This window comes from Heptranchias perlo, chromosome 4 (assembly GCF_035084215.1).
Source record: "Heptranchias perlo isolate sHepPer1 chromosome 4, sHepPer1.hap1, whole genome shotgun sequence".
NCBI lineage: Eukaryota > Metazoa > Chordata > Chondrichthyes > Hexanchiformes > Hexanchidae > Heptranchias > Heptranchias perlo.
This window is the reverse complement of record NC_090328.1, coordinates 34,234,465-34,254,189: the sequence shown is the minus strand read 5'-3', so window position 1 is coordinate 34,254,189 and position 19,725 is coordinate 34,234,465. Positions and strand designations below refer to the sequence as shown.

General features: G+C 42.5%; 1 protein-coding gene across 4 annotated transcripts in view; it reads left to right on the top strand.

Moving 5' to 3' along the window:
- LOC137320851 (transcription factor TFIIIB component B'' homolog) overlaps window positions 1–19,725 on the top strand; it is an 80,517-nt gene that overhangs the window by 29,313 nt on the left and 31,479 nt on the right. For 2 of the 4 annotated variants that reach the window (XM_067982752.1, XM_067982751.1), the window contains exons 11-20: window positions 1,425–1,724; window positions 3,555–3,741; window positions 5,115–5,400; window positions 5,911–6,090; window positions 6,292–6,392; window positions 6,855–7,101; window positions 13,537–13,757; window positions 14,525–14,924; window positions 18,415–18,573; window positions 19,124–19,160. In XM_067982752.1, coding sequence (XP_067838853.1) covers window positions 1,425–1,724; window positions 3,555–3,741; window positions 5,115–5,400; window positions 5,911–6,090; window positions 6,292–6,392; window positions 6,855–7,101; window positions 13,537–13,757; window positions 14,525–14,924; window positions 18,415–18,573; window positions 19,124–19,160 — 2,118 coding nt within the window. The remainder of the gene's footprint in view (window positions 1–1,424; window positions 1,725–3,554; window positions 3,742–5,114; window positions 5,401–5,910; window positions 6,091–6,291; window positions 6,393–6,854; window positions 7,102–13,536; window positions 13,758–14,524; window positions 14,925–18,414; window positions 18,574–19,123; window positions 19,161–19,725) is intronic. The other 2 variants (XM_067982753.1, XM_067982754.1) reach the window with 2 other exon arrangements.

Sequence of the window (19,725 nt, the reverse complement as noted above, 5' to 3'; positions counted from 1 at the left end):
TGCTCCCTCTTACCCCCATCTCTCTACTTTCCCTGAAGTCATTAATACCTTACTCCATGGGCACTGTTTGCCATCCAATACTTGTTCCAAATGGCCATTCTTAATGTGAACCAAAGGGGTGAATGCCAGCAGGATATTTGGCCAGGTGGACATCACAGCCAAGCCTGAACCTGTCTTAGTAGATGCCCCACTATACACTTCCAGCAGGAGTTGCTGGATAGTCATTGGGAATGGTAACCTAATTGATTTTCTCCTCCCTAGCCCAAGAACTTTAAGGCTAATTGTGATACCTCAGCTGATGATCGGGACAGACTAGCAATCAAACCTGGAACCTACCTTATCTACATAGTTCAGCTGCTCCTTAACCAGCTGAGTTGTTGGGGGAGTCTTCACAAGCATATTTAAATGCAGTGCTTAATGGTGTTTGTTAACTGTTTTGTTGTGCAGGTGTGCAATGTCCACACCCAATCCTCCATTCTGCATCAGCATGATGATATGTGACTTGACATTTACATTAGCACTTCAGGCAGGAAGATCCACAGTTGTAAACTTATGCTACCTTTAAACTGAACATTTGGTGACAGTGGTGCATGGAGGATCTCTGTGTACTAATGTCAAAAGTGTACTCACTCTCTCACACACACACTCACACTCACTCTCTCTCTCTCTCTCTCTCACACTCACACACACTCTTCTGATGCTTAGTTTCAGAGCCGTTCTTAAAGTGAAACCATTCTGTTTTCAGTAACTGTATAGCACTGACTGAGAAGAATTGACACGGCAATCAACGAAAATTATCAGTTAAGTTTGAGATAAATAGACAGGGCTGAAGCACTTTCATGGGACAGTGTAGAAGGAGCTTTATGCTGCATCTGATTGTACTTTACCTTACCTGTGTTTGATACTGACAGTTGATGGATGAAAAGTGCACCATTCCCTAGTATTCGTTTCTCACCTTGATGAGCACACAATTCACACACATTGCATTTGCAATAGCAAATGCAGGTTGGATTTCAGGCTGCACTAGCGACCTTTCTTTCCAACTGTGGTAGCTATGAACTGAGGTTTTTTATTATAAACACTTTTACATAGAGGGTAAGATACTGAATGTAGAAAAGGAAACTGCATTAAAAATTGAACCTCATTTCACCGCAGTGAGAGATTATACTGTAATGTACATTAATAAATGCATATAAAATTAAACTTCTGTAATTATTGCATAATATGAGTTTGAACTACTGAGCTGGATAGTTTTTTGGAAAAGGAAACAATTGATGGATCGATGAAGAATGGCAGTTTTTGAACTGACTTTTTTTCCCCCAGTGCCGTGTATTTCCGTGTTCTTATATTTTGCTTGTACACAAGAAGGGTTCTGTAACAATAAATGTTACCATATCTGTATTTTACACATCTTGTGCATTTAGGCAAGAAATTGAGACAGGTAGAAAGTGACCCTGATGACCCTGATCCAGTTGAAGGTGCTGACACTGAATTAACTGAAGCTGACTCTAATGCTGTAGTGGAAGGAACTGAGGCATCTTGCAGTGTGGAAGGTCAGGAGGTTGCACAGAAAAAAGAAACCATATCAAAGCCCTTCCTAACCAAACGAAAACAAAAGAAGAAAAATGCTGCAGAACCAGCAGAGAAAGAAACCGCTGAAGAACCACCTCAGGAGGATAGTGATTCTCAAAAACCAAAGCGGAAAGTACGGCATCGCAAGAAAAGTAAGAATTTTTTTAGTTCTGTGTCTGTATTTATTTTATTTAAGGCTAGCAGTCCTATTCCCTCCCCCCCCCGCCCCCAATACCTCAAGTCTCCCTAGGCCATGCACCAACTGTGGCCAAGATGATTGAGAAAGAACAAAATCAAGAGGGAGTTAACCCAAGAAAAGCACCATTGGAGACTTTGGAGTTGTCCACTAGCCTGCTCTTGGCTAGACAGGGATCTAAAAGTGGAGGTGCTGAACAGAATAAATCAGGGAAGGGGAAAGCAGAATGATTCAAAAACTTTTATCATCTTGGCAGCAGGATCATAGAATCATAGAAAATTTACAGCACAGAAGGAGGCCATTCGGCCCATCGTGTCTGCACTGGCTGAAAATGAGCCCCCCAGGCTAATCCTACTTTCCAGGATAGTTGGGGCCACCTACTTATTGAAAGAGATTCAGTCCTTCACTCTGAATAATCTTGTCCATGTTTTGAGATTAACAACAATTGCTGTTGAAGCTGGAACAGGGCGGTAATGGTGACTCTGTGATTAGGTTTTTTCATTGAGTTATTATTCATCTCTTCTGAAGTTCTCTTCCTCTCTTTCCCCCACCCCCAAGCCAGTTCCATATACTTTCGTTGAGAAGCCATGGTACTGCCAGGCCTCCACCAATGGTGCTCTGTAGTCAACTGCTAGGAGTACGAGAGATGCCGGTGGTGATACGGCCCTCTAGTTTTTCCCTCCCTCCTTGTGAGCAAGTGACTGGTTACTATTTGATGTCTCTCCAAAATGGCACAACGTGGATCAAGAGTCAAATGTGGAGAGAATTGCAGGCCTAAACTATTGTGACAAAAATTAAGCATTTTTACTTGTGATGCATTGGCTTCTTGTTATGGCACCTATGGAGTTAAAATACCTAATTCATTTAAAGAAAATAACCCAGGCTGTTGAAATACATAACTAGAGAGCAGACAATTTGAGTTTTACAGTTATTAGAGAGATAAACATGTGTAAATGCACTAGATTACAACTTTATTTACCTGCTTGCTTTGTTCATTGTGTTTGAAGCGCAGTTACTAATAGATGACAATTGGAATTATTCAGTAAATTGAAATAGTGTCATGGGTTTCTGTTTGACTCTTGGGATTGCTGCAGTGCCCTAGATTTTGGGTACACTGCAGGAAATTAGGGCTTGTTGTGGGTCTGAACTTTGGTACTAAACCAAGGAGAATATCTGATGTAAATATTAAGTGAGTCGCTGAACCATACAACACTGGAAGTCTACAAGTTAGATTCCTGGTCTGTGCCATGTTAGTTGATATCAGCCTGGGCAATAGTAGACATGTTGCAATTGACCTCAATACGCTTGGATTAAGAAGGGAAAAATCGTCAGATTTCCTGTTTCTGTTGCAATCCAGCGATACTTTCTGTAAGTGTGTATGTATAAACATAAGGTGAGGACAGAATGTGGCTCAGCAGTTGTGCCTGCAAACGACTAGCTTGCTAACACACTCAGGTCAATATAGACCACTTTGGATGAGGCACCGGAAGGTGACTGACTCCTGTGATAACATCCCATTAAGCAAACAACACCTTTAGAGGAGGAAGGGAGAAGAGAAAAAAAAATCTTTTCACTCTATGAAGCAATATATTTGAGCTCCATTGCATTGTGCCATTACCGCAAACCGATTTTTAGAGCCATACAGATCTCCTGAAGTGAAACTGATCACACTAACTTGAGGCTGAGTAACTGCACAAAATGCTTTGTTTCTGGCTCCAATTGTTGACTGCTATTTATCACAAAGATGTAAAAGGTATATAAATGTTTTGGTAAACACTTTGACTAGGAATCCAGAAAGCTTCAGCTTCGGTTTCTGATGAAGAAGGCAATGTTGGGGAGAAAATTGCAGAAGGTGAAGATGATTGCCATATGGTCAGTGGTGAAATATCATCTAATCAAGGGACCTCTGAAGACAAGCAACCTTCACAAACCAAGAGAAAGAAGAAATCCATTGACAAAAATAAATCTTTACGGTATGAACAGATTGGAACAGGATCTATGTTTGCAAGCGTTATGGTACTGTGTCAGCATGGCAGGATGCAGGTTCAGCTTCATGATTTTCCATACGGCAAGTTACTGGGGAATAAGGATAGCTGCTAAGCAGATTTTCGGATACTACTTGAGAGGGAAAATAAAAATTGCAGGGCCATTCAAATCTGAGTGTTATTTTGCACTTTCCAATGGCTGGTGATAGAGTAGTATTGCTAGAGGCATGGGAACAGGTTCACCTGCTTGCGCTATCTCAGCTAGAGAAGGTGTGGCGTTAAAAAAAAAGGGAAGTTAGAAAAAAATTACCGTACTTGTAGGGAGAACATTGTATTGAATGTAAGATTATGTAGAAGAAGATTAAAAAGAGACTAGGGATGTAAATGGGGAACTGGATAGGTACACAGCAGCAGCTGCAAAATGTAGAGTCAAAATATTTTCCCAATAATTTTGCGCCAAGAGCTAGTCAGGGAGGAAGTAAAAATGTAAAGGGCCTCATGGAGCTTAACATGAGGATGAGCAAGAGATAGTTGACATACTAAATGACAACTACTTTGCTGGTTTTACCAGAGAGGACCCTAACATTGTGCCAGCTGACATCAAACACACGTCATGTACTCCGAGACTTTGACATTATTTTGTTTCAAGGAATTATAGGAGAATCTTTGGAATTCTATTGCAGTTTTTCTGCTAAGTAACCTAATTTTCAGTAAACTATACTTTATACAAAGTTAAAACCACCTTGCAAACTGTAACTGGATGGTGTAGTTTGATTTGAGTCTAGCTCAGACTGATGGATGAAATCTCAATCCACCACTCTGATGCCCTCTTGTAAGGTTCCATGTGAAATTACATTAGATATTTTCAAGTTGCTCTGGGATCATTGCACAAAACAACTTGCAGTTTGACAAAGAATGACAATCTCGTTCAGAAGGGTTACAAAGTTGGGAGCTGTGGAAAATGGAAAAGAATCATAATGGTGTGACAAGGAGTGCTCGTCTGTGGTTGGGGTTAAGTCACATTGTTTGGACAGAACTTTATATTTGCACTGGGAGTGCTTCATTCTGACGCTTGGTGTTCAAAATAGAAACATGTTTTGTTTCCCAGCACTAAAATCCTCATCTTAGCGAGCACAAAAAAAAACAAAGAGGAAAATTAAGTAGAGGTTTGTAGCAGGGAACTGCATGTCAATTAGAATTATTTCTTAGAACTACACTCCATTTTTCTCACTGAATAACTTAATTGGTGTATGCTGGTGATGTGTTATGAATCTTGAAAATTAGGATGCATTTTAAATTTCTAAACTTTTGAATGTCTCTCTACTTTAGAAATGACTCTGGTGTCTAAATGTTTGTTTCAGTGACCAAGAAAGTGTAGCGTCATCAGAAACAACCCCACCAGTTACAACAGAAAATTCTAACAAATCACAGCATGTTCGTCTCCAGAAATCTAAACCCAACTTAAAAGGGATTGCAAAGAGAAGAGCAGGTGGAAAAGGGAGTGAGCAAACTGCTTCAGAAGCTATTGCACCTTATGATGACCAGAATAACGACAAGAGTGACAAAGTAAAAGAAGCATCTTTGCAGGATCATGATCCTCTCCATGAAGAACCTACTGAGATCATGAATAAAGAAGTGTCAGAAAAGGTGTGTATACACTGTCCTTTATTAGTGTACTTTGATTCATTAATTACAAGTGGCCAACATTAGGAGAAATCCTCTTGCCAGCAAACTGTACCAGTGAGACGTTAAAACCACCTTGAGAATTGAGTGGTGCAGGGCTCAAAATTAAGGCAGCAGCACCAGTAGTTGGTAGAAGTAAATGGTCTATACGCATAAAAGCTAAATATGCTTGCTGTCCCTGCATGCTGCATTAAATAGCAGTGTTGGGTCCAATGGATCATTTATGTTCTTGGTGTCGGTGGATTGCTTAACGCTCTTTCCTGATTTAGTGGACCGTGGTTATATGGCAGCCTTGTAGGATTTCATCATACTGTCTAATATCAATTTTGAACTTTCCTTTCAAGATTAGATTAGTTTTGTATGTGATCCCTAAAAGGACTATAGTCCAGTGTGTTTATACTACTGTCATCTGGAACTGAAGCCAATAGTGGCACCTACAGTAATGAACAAGCTCTTGTACAATTATTTTGACAGCAGAACCTACTGAGAAGAGCAGGTGGAAAAGGGAGTGAGCAAACTGCTTCAGAAGCTAATGCACCTTATGATGACCAGAATAACGACAAGAGTGACAAAGTAAAAGAAGTATCTGTGCAGGATCATGATCCTCTCCATGAAGAACCTACTGAGATCATGAATAAAGAAGTGTCAGAAAAGGTGTGTATATACTGTCCTTTATTAGTGTACTTTGATTCATTAATTACATGTGGCCAACATTAGGAGAAAGGGTTTGTGAGCTTTTAGTGGTCTGTATTCTCCAATATTATCAGTAAAATTACTGTCTTTAGATGACTTTCACTCAGTGACTGTTGTTTTCCAAAGTCAGTATAACCTTGAACCGGTTTTACTTTTGTATAGGATGTCAGCAGTGCACCAATGCCTGAAACTATAGAAGTTGATAAAGCCATAGCTGAGGAGATATCTCCAAGTAAAGCACAAGATTCTGACACTGAATCACGGTAATGTATTGCATTAAAACCAAGTTTGTTTGATATTTTCTTGCCTCTCTCAGTTTGCCTCAGCAATGTGCACCATTCACTGGGCAGATAGACAGATGATCTGCTCCCAGGTTGTTTTCAGTGTTGCTGCATGATTGGTTGCTAAGTAGATTTGAGAGTAGTTTGAGATGACTCACCTTCTCATTTTTAAATTCCTCACCCTGGCATCTTCTGTAAAATAGTTTTACGCCAACTGCTGAACTATTCTTGGCTGCTATGATTAATTTAATTTAAAAGTGAACAATTACAAAGGTTAATTAACATAGTGAGACTTTTTTTTTTAAGAATTCTTAGTGAAGGGCCATGGTCCGTTGTGCAGGATCGCCAAGGCTGGAAAGGGTATGAGAGAAGAGTTAAATAAACCAGTCATGTTTAAAGATGCCAAGTTTGGATTTTATATATTGATATTTGTTTGTGCTTCAGGTCTGTGGAGAAACCAAGCTCTCAAGAGGAACCCAGAACCAAATCAGGCCAAGCAGTAAGGAGCCGTTTCCAGAAGCCCAAGCCAAACCTAGGAAGAGCAATTGTAAAGAAAGATTTGCCATCACATGAAAGAAAGACTGTGGCAATACAAGAGAAAGAGGCCACAGAGCTCAGTCCAATTATCCCCATTACTAAAGCAAGTGAAGCTAGTGAGAAGACTGGATCTGATGCTTACTTTGCTCTAGAGGCAAGAATGTTAGATACTTTTTTTTTCTTTTTTTTTATTCGTTCACGGGATGTGGGCGTCGCTGGCGAGGCCAGCATTTATTGCCCATCCCTAATTGCCCTCGAGAAGGTGGTGGTGAGCCGCCTTCTTGAACCGCTGCAGTCCGTGTGGTGACGGTTCTCCCACAGTGCTGTTAGGAAGGGAGTTCCAGGATTTTGACCCAGCGACAATGAAGGAACGGCGATATATTTCCAAGTCGGGATGGTGTGTAACTTGGAGGGGAACGTGCAGGTGGTGTTGTTCCCATGTGCCTGCTGCTCTTGTCCTTCTAGGTGGTAGAGGTCGCGGGTTTGGGAGGTGCTGTCGAAGAAGCCTTGGCGAGTTGCTGCAGTGCATCCTGTGGATGGTACACACTGCAGCCACAGTGCGCCGGTGGTGAAGGGAGTGAATGTTTAGGGTGGTGGATGGGGTGCCAATCAAGTGGGCTGCTTTATCTTGGATGGTGTCGAGCTTCTTGAGTGTTGTTGGAGCTGCACTCATCCAGGCAAGTGGAGAGTATTCCATCACACTCCTGACTTGTGCCTTGTAGATGGTGGAAAGGCTTTGGGGAGTCAGGAGGTGAGTCACTCGCCGCAGAATACCCAGCCTCTGACCTGCTCTCGTAGCCACAGTATTTATATGGCTGGTCCAGTTAACATGCTGACCCAGCAGGATGCAATGCAGAGTCCACCAAGGGGAGCCAGTGAATCAATAGTCCCAGTTTCGTAGGTATATCGCAAAGCTATAGGCCCTGATATTTACGCGGAGGTGAGGAGGGAGCAGGGGCGGTGTCTGCGGCCAGAAAACCCGGAAAGGCGGAGGTCCTGCCGACTTCAATGGCAGGACCTCATGAGAATTTTTTTACTCCGTTTCCCGCCCAACAGCCAGCCAGATTAAGAGGCTGGCCAGCTGCCAGGCAGGAAAGCCTGCGATACAAGCGCTTATCTGCTGGATCTGGCAGCTCCTGCCTCTCTTTAGCTGCCGGGTTTCCCAAGTCCTGGGAAACCTGACCTTCAGCCGTTAAATTCAAATAGCTCCCAATATCTGAGGAAGAGAGCCTCATTTAAATATTCTGATCACTGACCTGCCTCTCCAGAGTGGGTTACTCGGCCGGCCCCAAACCCATCACTGTTAAACCGGAAGAAGGCGCGTTTGCGGTGGGTTGTGGTCGAGTTTCACATTTTCACCAATTGAACCCCCCCTCTCCCGGCCATAATGGGGGGCTTAAAATTCCCCCCATAGTGTCACATCCCTGGTATCACCTTGGTGAATCTACACTATGCTCTCTGGCTTTATTGTTCTTTCTGAAACTGAATGCAGTAATCTAATTGTGGTCTAACTTAATGCCATCTCAAATTTATCATGTCTTCTTTGCGCTTGTAATCTGTGCCCCTATTTTCATATGCCCGTATTCATAAACCTAAAGTGCTTTTGGCCTTTTTATAGCTTTATCTACCACTCGCATTTTCAAGAAATTATATCCCTGCATTCACTTCAGTATCTTTCCATTAAATTTGTACTCGCATTTCTTGTCTTCCTCCCAAAGTGCAATACCTCATATTTCTCTGCATTAAATTTCATGTGCCATCTGTCTGCACATTTTGCAAACCTGCCTATGTCCTCCTGAAGTTTCCCTTCCTGTTTGCTAAGTTTCTATTTTTGTGCTGAGAGAAAATGTTAATATTGTGCTCACTGTGCCCATATCTAAATGATTTTTTTTTATTCGTTCATGGGATGTGGGCGTCGCTGGCGAGGCCAGCATTTATTGCCCATCCCTAATTGCCCTTGAGAAGGTGGTGGTGAGCCGCCGCCTTGAACTGCTGCAGTCCGTGTGGTGAAGGTTCTCCCACAGTGCTGTTAGGAAGGGAGTTCCAGGATTTTGACCCAGCGACGATGAAGGAATGGCGATATATTTCCAAGTCGGGATGGTGTGTGACTTGGAGGGGAACGTGTAGGTGGTGGTGTTCCCATGTGCCTGATGCCCTTGTCCTTCTTATTGGTAGAGGTCGCGGGTTTGGGAGGTGGAGTTGAAGAAGCCTTGGCGAGTTGCTGCAGTGCATCCTGTGGATGGTACACAGTGCAGCCACTGTGCGCCGGTGGTGATGGGAGTGAATGTTTAGGGTGGTGGATGGGGTGCCAATCAAGCCGGCTGCTTTGTCCAGGATGGTGTCGAGCTTCTTAAGTGTTGTGGGAGCTACACTCATCCAGGTAAGTGGAGAGTATTCCATTACACTCCTGACTTGTACCCTGTAGATGGTGGAAAGGCTTTGGGGAGTCAGGAGGTGAGTTACTCACCGCAGAATACCTAGCCTCTGACCTGCTCTTGTAGCCACAGTATTTATATGGCTGGTCCAGTTAAGTTTCTGGTCGATGGTGACCCCCAGGATGTTGATGGTGGGGGATTCGGTGATGGTAATGCCGTTGAATGTCAAGGGGAGGTGGTGAGACTCTCTCTCGTTGGAGATGGTCATTGCCTGGCACTAGTCTGGTGCGAATGTTACTTGCCACTTATGAGTCCATGCCTGGATGTTGTCCAGGTCTTGCTGCATGCGGGCTCGGACTGCTTCATTATTTGAGGGGTTGTGAATGGAACTGAACACTGTGCAATCATCAGCGAACATCCCCATTTCTGACCTTATGATGGAGGGAAGATCATTGATGAAGCAGCTGAAGATGGTTGGGCCTAGGACACTGCCCTGAGGAACTCCTGCAGCAATGTCCTGGGGCTGAGATGATTGGCCTCCAACAACCACTACCATCTTCCTTTGTGTTAGGTATGACTCCAGCCACTGGAGAGTTTTCCCCCTGATTCCCATTGACTTCAATTTTACTAGGGCTCCTTGGTGCCACACTTGGTCAAATGCTGCCTTGATGTCAAGGGCAGTCACTCTCACCTCACCTCTGGAATTCAGCTCTTTTGACCATGTTTGGACCAAGGCTGTAATGAGGTCTGGAGCCGAGTGGTCCTGGCGGAACCCAAACTGAGCATCGGTGAGCAGGTTATTGGTGAGTAAGTGCTGCTTGATAGCACTGTCGACGACACCTTCCATCACTTTGCTGACGATTGAGAGTAGACTGATGGGGTGGTAATTGGTCGGATTGGATTTGTCCTGCTTTCTGTAGACAGGACATACCTGGGCAATTTTCCACATTGTCGGGTAGATGCCAGTGTTGTAGCTGTACTGGAACAGTCTGGCTAGAAGTGTGGCTAGTTCTGGAGCACAATACTTCAGCACTACAGCCGGGATATTGTCGAGGCCCATAGCCTTTGCACTCAGCCGTTTCTTGATATCACATGGAGTGAATCGAATTGGCTGAAGACTGGCTTCTGTGATGGGTTGGATATCGGGAGGAAGCCGAGATGGAAAATCCACTCGGCACTTCTGGCTGAAGATGGTTGCAAACGCTTCAGCCTTGTCTTTTGCACTCACGTGCTGGACTCCGCCATCATTGAGGATGGGGATGTTTACAGAGCCTCCTTCTCCCGTTAGTTGTTTAATTGTCCTCCACCATTCACAACTGGATGTGGCAGGACTGCAGAGCTTTGATCTGATCCGTTGGTTGTGGAATCACTTAGCTTTCTCTATAGCATGTTGCTTCCACTGTTTAGCATTCATGTAGTCCTGAGTTGTAGCTTCACCAGGTTGACACCTCATTTTTAGGTATGCCTGGTGCTGCTCCTGGCATGTTCTTCTACACTCCTCATTGAACCAGGGTTGATCCCCTGGCTTGTTGGTAATGGTAGAGTGAGGAATATGCCGGGCCATGAGGTTACAGATTGTGCTGGAATACAATTCTGCTGCTGCTGATGGCCCACTGCGCCTCATGGATGCCCAGTTTTGAGCTGCTACATGTGTTCTGAATCTATCCCATTTAGCACGATGATAGTGCCACACAACATGTTGGATGATGTCCTCAATGCGAAGATGGGACGTCGTCTCCACGAGGACTGTGCGGTGGTCACTCCTACCAATACTGTCATGGACAGATGCATCTGCAACAGGTAGATTGGTGAGGACGAGGTCAAGTAGGTTTTTCCCTCGTGTTGGTTCGCTCACCACCTGCCGCAGGCCCAGTCTAGCAGCTATGTCCTTCAGGACTCGGCCAGCTCGGTCAGTAGTGGTGCTACCGAGCCACTCTTGGTGATGGACATTGAAGTCCCCCACCCAGAGTATATTCTGTGCCCTTGCTACCCTCAATGCTTCCTCCAAGTGGTGCTCAACATGGAGGAGGACTGATTCATCAGCTGAGGGAGGGCGGCAGCAGGTTTCCTCGCCCATGTTTGACCTGATGCCATGAGATTTCATGGGGTCCGGAGTCAATGTTGAGGACTCCCAGGGCCACTCCCTCCTGACTGTATATCACTATACCGTCACCTCTGGTTGGTCTGTGCTGCCGGTGGGACAGGACATACCCAGGGATGGTAATGGAAGAGCCTGGGATGTTGGCTGAAAGGTATGATTCTGTGAGTATGGCTATATCAGGCTGTTGCTTGACTACTCTGTGAAACAGCTCTCCCAATTTTGGCACAAGTCCCCAGATGTTGGTGAGGAGGACTTTGCAGGGTCGACTGGGCTTGGTTTGCCTTTGTCGTGTCCAGTGGTCCGTCCAGTTTTATTCTTAGCGAGATTGTACAAATGAGTGGCTTGCTAGGCCATTTCAGAGGGCAATTAAGAATCAACCACATTGCTGTGGATCTGGAGTCACATTGAGGCCAGACCAGGTAAGGACGGCAGGTTTCCTTCCCTGAAGGGGATTAGTGAACCAGGTGGGTTTTTACGACAATCCGGTAGTTTCATGGCCACCATTACTGATACTAGTTATATTTAATTCCAGATTTTATTTAATTAATTGAATATAAATTCCCCAGCTGCTGTGACGGGATTTGACTCCGGGCCTCTGGATTATTAGTCCAGTAACGTAACCACTATGTTACTGTACCCCTATCTATTTATCATCACTTGCTCCAAGGTGTTGAGAGTTTAACTGAGTTGTCACAGGTATTCAGTACAAACTATCAATTAATCAAACTTTCAGAATCCCTGCAGATCATCTTCCTGAGGCTGATTGCCCACTTCCTTTCCTTACTAACTCGCTTTCTCAGTTGGCCGATCATTTGGAATGTGTGGTCCAGGTACACTTCAGATTCCTGTCTGAGCGAGAGTGTCCTCAGCTGCTTCTCTTGCTCAGAAAGCTTTGAGGTCAAAAGTTATTGGTTGTGTCTCCTGCATGTGTGGTGCTGCAAGGCACTGGAAGCATTTAGGTCTCCTACAATGTGCAACTATCACACATTACAGGCTTCAGTTTTTCTCCTCCCATACTAAACTATATTGTTTTCCCTTTAAGTTATAGTGTTTGATTTTCTTTGAGATTTAACCGCTCTTATAATAGGCCAACTACACCTCAAGGCTAAACTTCCTCTGAGGTGAACTCTACATTCTCCTGATCTTTCTCATTTTTGTTGCTCCGAATAATCTCTCGACAGTAAACTCAAATTTAAGCTGTCTTAATTTAGACACCCTAACTCCCACAGGAAAAGACATAGCACTTATGTAAATCAATTAATTAAGCTATTATCATCTCAAACCAGTTGTCAATACAGTTCCTAGTATTGAAAAACTAAAATTAAAAACATTAAACTCAAAATGCAATAAAATAAATAAATATTACAGTACTTTTTCCTCAATTACTCCCACTGTTTTATAGAGAATCTCTTAAACTGCATACAGTTTTGGTGTCCATACTTAAGAAAAGACATACTTGCTCTCGAGGCAGTACAAAGAAGGTTCACTCGGTTAATCCCGGGGATGAGGGGGCGGACATATGAGGAGAGGTTGAGTTGATTGGGACTCTACTCATTGGAGTTCAGAAGAATGAGAGGCGATCTTATTGAAACATAAAAGATTGTGAAAGGGGCTTGATCGGGTGGATGCGGTAAGGATGTTCCCAAGGATGGGTGAAACTAGAACGAGGGGCATAATCTTAGAATAAGGGGCTGCTCTTTCAAAACTGAGATGAGGAGAAACTTCTTCACTCAGAGGGTAGTAGGTCTGTGGAATTTGCTGCCCCAGGAAGCTGTGGAAGCTACATCATTAAATAAATTTAAAACAGAAATAGACAGTTTCCTGGAAGTAAAGGGAATTAGGGGTTACGGGGAGCAGGCAGGAAATTGGACATGAATTTAGATTTGAGGTTAGGATCAGATCAGCCATGATCTTATTGAATGGCGGAGCAGGCTCGAGGGGCCGATTGGCCTACTCCTGCTCCTATTTCTTATGTTATGTTAAATGTGTGTAGAACTAGATAATATATTATTTTCCTAGTAACATTCTTCTATTTATTGATGTGGCTCCAAACTTATACATTAATAATGATTTGTCTAACTGTAAAAACCTTGACTTGTGTTTTGGTTTTCAGTCAAAAGCGCAATCTCCAGTGGCAGTCCCGGTTTCCTCAGATTCTGTGGAATCAGAGAGACAAGGTGTTACAGATTCAGATACTGAGATATCAAGAAGAGGCAGCTGGGATTCTGACAAAGTGCAGCGATCAGAAAGAACGTCGGAGTGTGACAGCCAGGATGAACAAGAAGAGTTAAAGCTGGGTGCCATTCAGGAAAATATTATGAGCAAACCAACTAGGTATTGTAAAAAAGGAGCTTAGGAGGGTGTACTGTTTTTGTCAGTCATATATCAGTTGAATATGCAATGGAAGATTTGGAATTCGTTAAGGTGTCAGAGTGGCCTAGGTCACCTATTTGTCCAGTGAATGCCTCATTGCTCAATGAGTAAGAACATCGTGTAATTTGTCATTGAGCCGTAGAGATAAGGATGATCTCTGATTCAATTCCTAGTTTGATCTTATTTAGCTGATCTCAATTAGAATAGCAGTAGGAATGCTACCGTTGGCCTTAGTGGCCCTAAACTGAGGGAAGAAAAAATTGGTGAAGGTTTCCTCACCTGATCATTGTCCAGTGACCAATTCTGGATGCGTAAACTCATGTGCGGGGAGTCTACTTGAGCACAGAATCTGGATTGGTGGTGGTGCCTCTAGGTAGAAAATACACATTGACACTCGTTACATGAAGAATGGCTACTTGGTGAAGTATAAGAGTGTTGCTGTCACTTGTGATGCGGTCCTTCATCAAAGAAAGAAGAGAATATCATCAGTACAAGTAAAAAAAAAATGAAGTAACGAGTACCATTTTCAGTCATATTGTTCAAAGCGCAGCATAAATGTAATTATAATGTATTAAGCAAAATGAGTTAGTGAAAGAGTAAATGAAAATACCATACTGTCCATGGCCTGAAAACTAGTTTTGATTGATCTTACCAGTTAATTAATGGCATTAAAATCTTTCTTGGATACTGTTACTCGAAACAAAAAAGTAAAACTGTTTATTTTATAGGTCTGGAAGACAGCCCAAACCTACAGCATTTTATAAATCTCCAGCAGAACAGAAACCATCAACTACTTCTACACTATTATCGGAGGGAGAAAACGAGGGCAAGGGCAAGTGTAGATCTGCACGGTCTCAAAAAGCAAAACCCAAAGTCAGCAAAGGCTTAGGTAAGAAGGAGGTGCAAACTAAGAATGCTGGGAAAGGTCAGGGAACAACAAAGATGACACTTGTGACCTTGAGAGCATCCCAGGAAGATGATGATGATGATGAAGAACCTGAAGTCGAAGAAGAGGATGACATCTATTCCATCAATCCTGAGGAGGTCAACAAAGCACCGGCTTTTGTGCCAATCAGCCTACGATCTCCTGAACCTGTTCAAACCCAAGTGGAGGAAACCATGGAAGAGGTACAGCATTAAATGCTTGAAAATGTGCTGTTTTACATGTCTGCATAGCTAGGCCTTCTTAATCTAGGTTTTGAGATTCTTATGTTTCTGTTTTTTTAGATAAAATGTTATGGCTATCGTGCAGTTAAAAATAGCTGAATAGTGAATGTGTCTGTTTTCGGTGCATTTAGCAGCTCTTAATAACCCACCACCTGTTTCTGTTGTTTCAGTAGTAGTGCTTTTGACTGTGCTTTCTTAAATTCTAGTTCAAACTTTTTATTCATGCTTGTTGCAGATTAATATGGCTTTTTTTCCCTACACAAGCAAGCTCTGTTGAGTGGCCAAGTTCATTTCACAAGAAAATTATGATAGCTGAGAACTGGTTCCAAAATGTATAGGTAACTTAATTTTATAGGCACTTGTGAATTGAAATGACAGCCTATGTTCTGTGCTCATTCGCTAATATCAGCTACTAAATGAGTGTTTTTAACAAAAAAACGAAGTGACTATGAAATCTGTCTCCTCCCATCCCCCTCCTCTCACGGCCCGACCCCGTTACAGGTCTTACCAATCCATCCAGCTCTTGTGGCTGGGCTGGTATATGGTTGAGCTGTTTCCGCAGTTCCACCAATACCACTTTTCAGCCATGAGGCACACTAGCAGTCTAATTGCTTTTCCACCCCCTTCGAACTTGAAGGGATGCCTAAATTCATCATGGGTGCCTTCACACAACTGCATACCTGAGATTGGGGCTCAGCAGGGTTGAAGGACGTCAATCTGCATAGTTTTAATCAAAGCACATTGGTGATCAAATACACAGCATACCTCGTGGAAAAAATTGAAAAATTGTGTTTAGCTGTAAGACAAATTAGATAATGTATGTCATGCGAACATTTTGTTTCAGATGGTCCCTTTACTCCTTGTGTTGTGTCTTTCTCGTTCACTGGTTTTAGAAAGGTTTTATATTGCAATGGCTGTTGCTTTGTTTATCCAAATCCAAGCTAATAATTAGAGCATCTCGTCATTTTTATCTGCTGCCATTGTGTAGTGGCCAAAGTTGTTTGTTGTGGAAGCTGGGTTCTGATGAATATTAGTTTCCATAGAACTATCGAGGTTTACAACGCAGAAGGAGGCTATTTGCCTGTTATGTCTATGCCAGCTCTTCGCTAGAGAAATCCAGAACCAATCCCACTGCCCTCCTTGCTCCCCATAGCCCTGTATCTTTTTCTGCTTCAAACATATGAACATATAACATTGTTGGGCAGGAAAAGACCAGCTGGTACAAGAAGCCTGCCCCACATCTCATGTTGCTCTAAAGTTAATACCAAGGTGCTTGAGCCTATCTAAGTAGCTGAGGTTCTTTAAGTGGGAATCATTCTCGATTTCTCCTCTGGACCTTTTCCAAGGCCACTACATCGCCCACTATGGCTATCCAATTTTCCCTTAAAAGATTCAATGGCCACTGCCTCAACCACTCCCTGTAGCAAAACATTCCATTTTGTAAAGAAATTTCTCCTAACTTCTTTCCTCATTCTAATCCCTTTCCTCACTCTTGGTGACCATTTAAAATTGAGGACCACTCGTCATTAGAGGAAATATTCTTTCCCTATTAAATCACCTCTTAGCCTTCTATGCTGCAGTGGAAATAGCCCGAGTTCTCATCTCTCTTAACTCAAGTTTCCCATTCCTAACCATCTTGGTGAATCTATTCTGTACGCTGTCTATGGTTTTAATGTCCTCCCTATGATGGGGTACCCAAAACTGCACACAGTAATCTTAACTGGTCTAACCAGTGTTCTGTAAAAATTCATCATTACCTCTTCTTTCCATCTTACAGGAAAATTTATCACCACATGGTTAGGTGAATAAATTCATGGATCTGATGCAATAACATTCACATTCTAAATTATTACTGCCCAGTACGCACACTAGACAAGATTTTGCTGAATGCAATACCTGTGTGCCTATGAGTTAGTTGTATTGTAACTTGAATCTAAGAGGGAAGAAGTGGGGATGTTTGCTGATGATTGCAGAGTGTTCAGTTCCATTTGCAACCCCTCAGATAATGAAGCAGTCCGTGCCTGCATATAGCAAGACCTGGACAACATCCAGGCTTGGGCTGACAAGTGGCAAGTAACAGTGCCAGGCAATGACCATCTCCAACAAGAGAGAGTCTGACCACCTCCCCTTGACATTCAATGGCATTACCATTGCCAAATCCCCCACCATCAACATCCTGGGGGTCACCATTGACCAGAAACTTAACTGGACCAGCCACGTAAATGTTGTGACTACAAGAGCAGGTCAGAGGCTGGGTATTCTGCGGCGAGTAACTCACCTCCTGACTCCCCAAAGCCTTTTCACCATCTACAAGGCACAAGTCAGGAGTGTAATGGAATACTCTGCACTTGCCTGGATGAGTGCAGCTCCAACAACACTCAAGAAGCTCGACACCATCCAGGACAAAGCAGTCCGCTTGATTGGCACCCATCCACTACCTTAAACATTCACTCCCTCCATCACTGGAGCACCGTGACTGTGTACCCTCCACAAGATGCACTGCAGAAACTTGCCAAGGCTTCTTCGACAGCAGCTGCCAAACCCGCAACCTCTACCACCTAGGAGGAGAGGGCAGCAGGCGCATGGGAACACCACCACCTGCATGTTCCCCTCCAAGTCACACACCATCTTAACTTGGAAATATATCGCTGTTCCATCATCGTCGCTGGGTCAAAATGCTGGAACTCCCTACCTAACAGCACTGCAGGAGTACCTTCACCACATGGATTGCAGCGGTTCAAGAAGGCGGCTCACCACCACCTTCTCGAGGGCAATTAGGGATGGGCAATAAATGCTGGCCTTGCCAGTGATGCCCACATTGCATGAATGAATAAAAACAAAGTATTTTTAGATGTTTGTTTGTGTGTATAGGTTTTAGTTTGTAAGTCTGTAGTTACATTTATTAAACTTTCTCTTCCTGTTCTGTCCCACTTCTTTATTTTCCTTTCTTTCCCTTCCTAACCTTGGCTTGGTATAGCACTTTGCCTTCATTTGGATCTACCCTCTGATAGTGCAGCTGAAAGTGGGAACTTGCCATACTGGGATATATGGCCATGAGTCCACATCTTCTCACTCTGAGCAACATCGCTTTGGTGCATGGGTTCCATAAGAATTGCTTGACCTCTTCTGTGATTATGTAGGAAGTTCATTTTATTCTATTAACTAAAATAATGTACGGAATAAACACTTTGTTTTTGTAATTTGATTTTTTTTGTATGTTTCTTTATTTTATTTTTAATTACTCACCATATACGTTTTCCTTCTGTTTTTACCTCAAACCTGCATTTCTTGATGGCAGTTGAGTCGATGTTCAAAGAAAACGGAGACTAAAATGGAACGTGTTATACACTGGACTAAAACCTGACTGAACAAATAATACAGCTTTAAAAATATGTTTTGTTTGGAAAGTTTTTTTTTGAACCTTTTTATCACTCCCATTTATCACACACAGCTTGAAATAGCAGTTAATGTCTCAGACAAGAACTATGATAGTGAAACTGAACAGTCACTCCCTGAGTTACCTGATAAAAGTGGCCCCTGTCAGTCATGCACCTTAGTTTCAGAAGAAGATTACCACTCAACAACTGCCGATCAGATCGAACTTTTTGTTGTAAGTTGTTAAGTCTGTTGTTTCCACAACTGTTTGCATCAGGACCTTTTATTATAATGATAAAATAGAATGAAGAGTTGAGATTGAAATAATATAAGATAAATCTTTACCAACTGTGGCCTTGACTAAATAATTCACAGAGAAAGCAAAATAAAAATTGATTTAGAAAATGTAATAATGTCAAGATAATCAGTATTTTGATATTTAGTGTGTTCCATATTTTTGTTAAAATTGAAGGCACAAATTCACATTTGTGGATAAAATTTGATGTTTTAGAAATCTGCAAAATAATATGTATAAAAATGTTAATTGCTGAATATTGGTGTATTGACCATTTTAAATTATATTTGTCCATACTGGCCCTAATGGCAGTAGTTACAGTCTACATTATGCACAAATGTAGTCTATCTTAAAGGTTTGGGACTACAAATATCAAGTACTTTAGAGCTCCACATATAGTTACCTGAACAATTACTTTATGTTGAATTGATCTTTCAAAATTAATGTTTATTTACTAGAGCAATGAACTTTGAAATTCATCTTTTTACAGGAAGTTATTGAAATTGCAAGTGAAGAAACAGTGCCAGGTAAGAAAAGAAATGACTAATTTTGAACACTACTTTTTCCAACATGTATTACATAATGTCATAATTTATTATTGAACAGTCACCATCAATCACTTCAATTTGCCATGTAGGTATCCAGGTATTTCTGAGTCATTGCTTAGAATAAATAAAGTGCGTAAGAGCAGTTGAATTCACATGAATTCACATCAGTAACACGGATATTGAACTCCCAATTGACCGGCTTAAAAATAGGAATGAAAATACCCTCTGGTTCATCTAACTCATGTCATTATAACCAGATCTCTGGATGTATATACATCCATTTCTATTCTTTGCATTTTGTCTATTTACTATTGGAATTCAGAACCCATTTCAACTCTGTCTGCGCTTGATATTTTTTGCCCTCTAACAGAAACCATGCTTTACCCACTCACCTACTTTCTCTGCTTGGAAGTCTCCTACACCATCTGCCATTGTGGGCCTGCTCCTAAACCACCACCAGGACTGAGTTTTGCTAGCTACCAGGATGCTGCTCTTGTAGATGTGATGTTCATGGATCTATGTTAAGAATGTCAGTGCATTCATT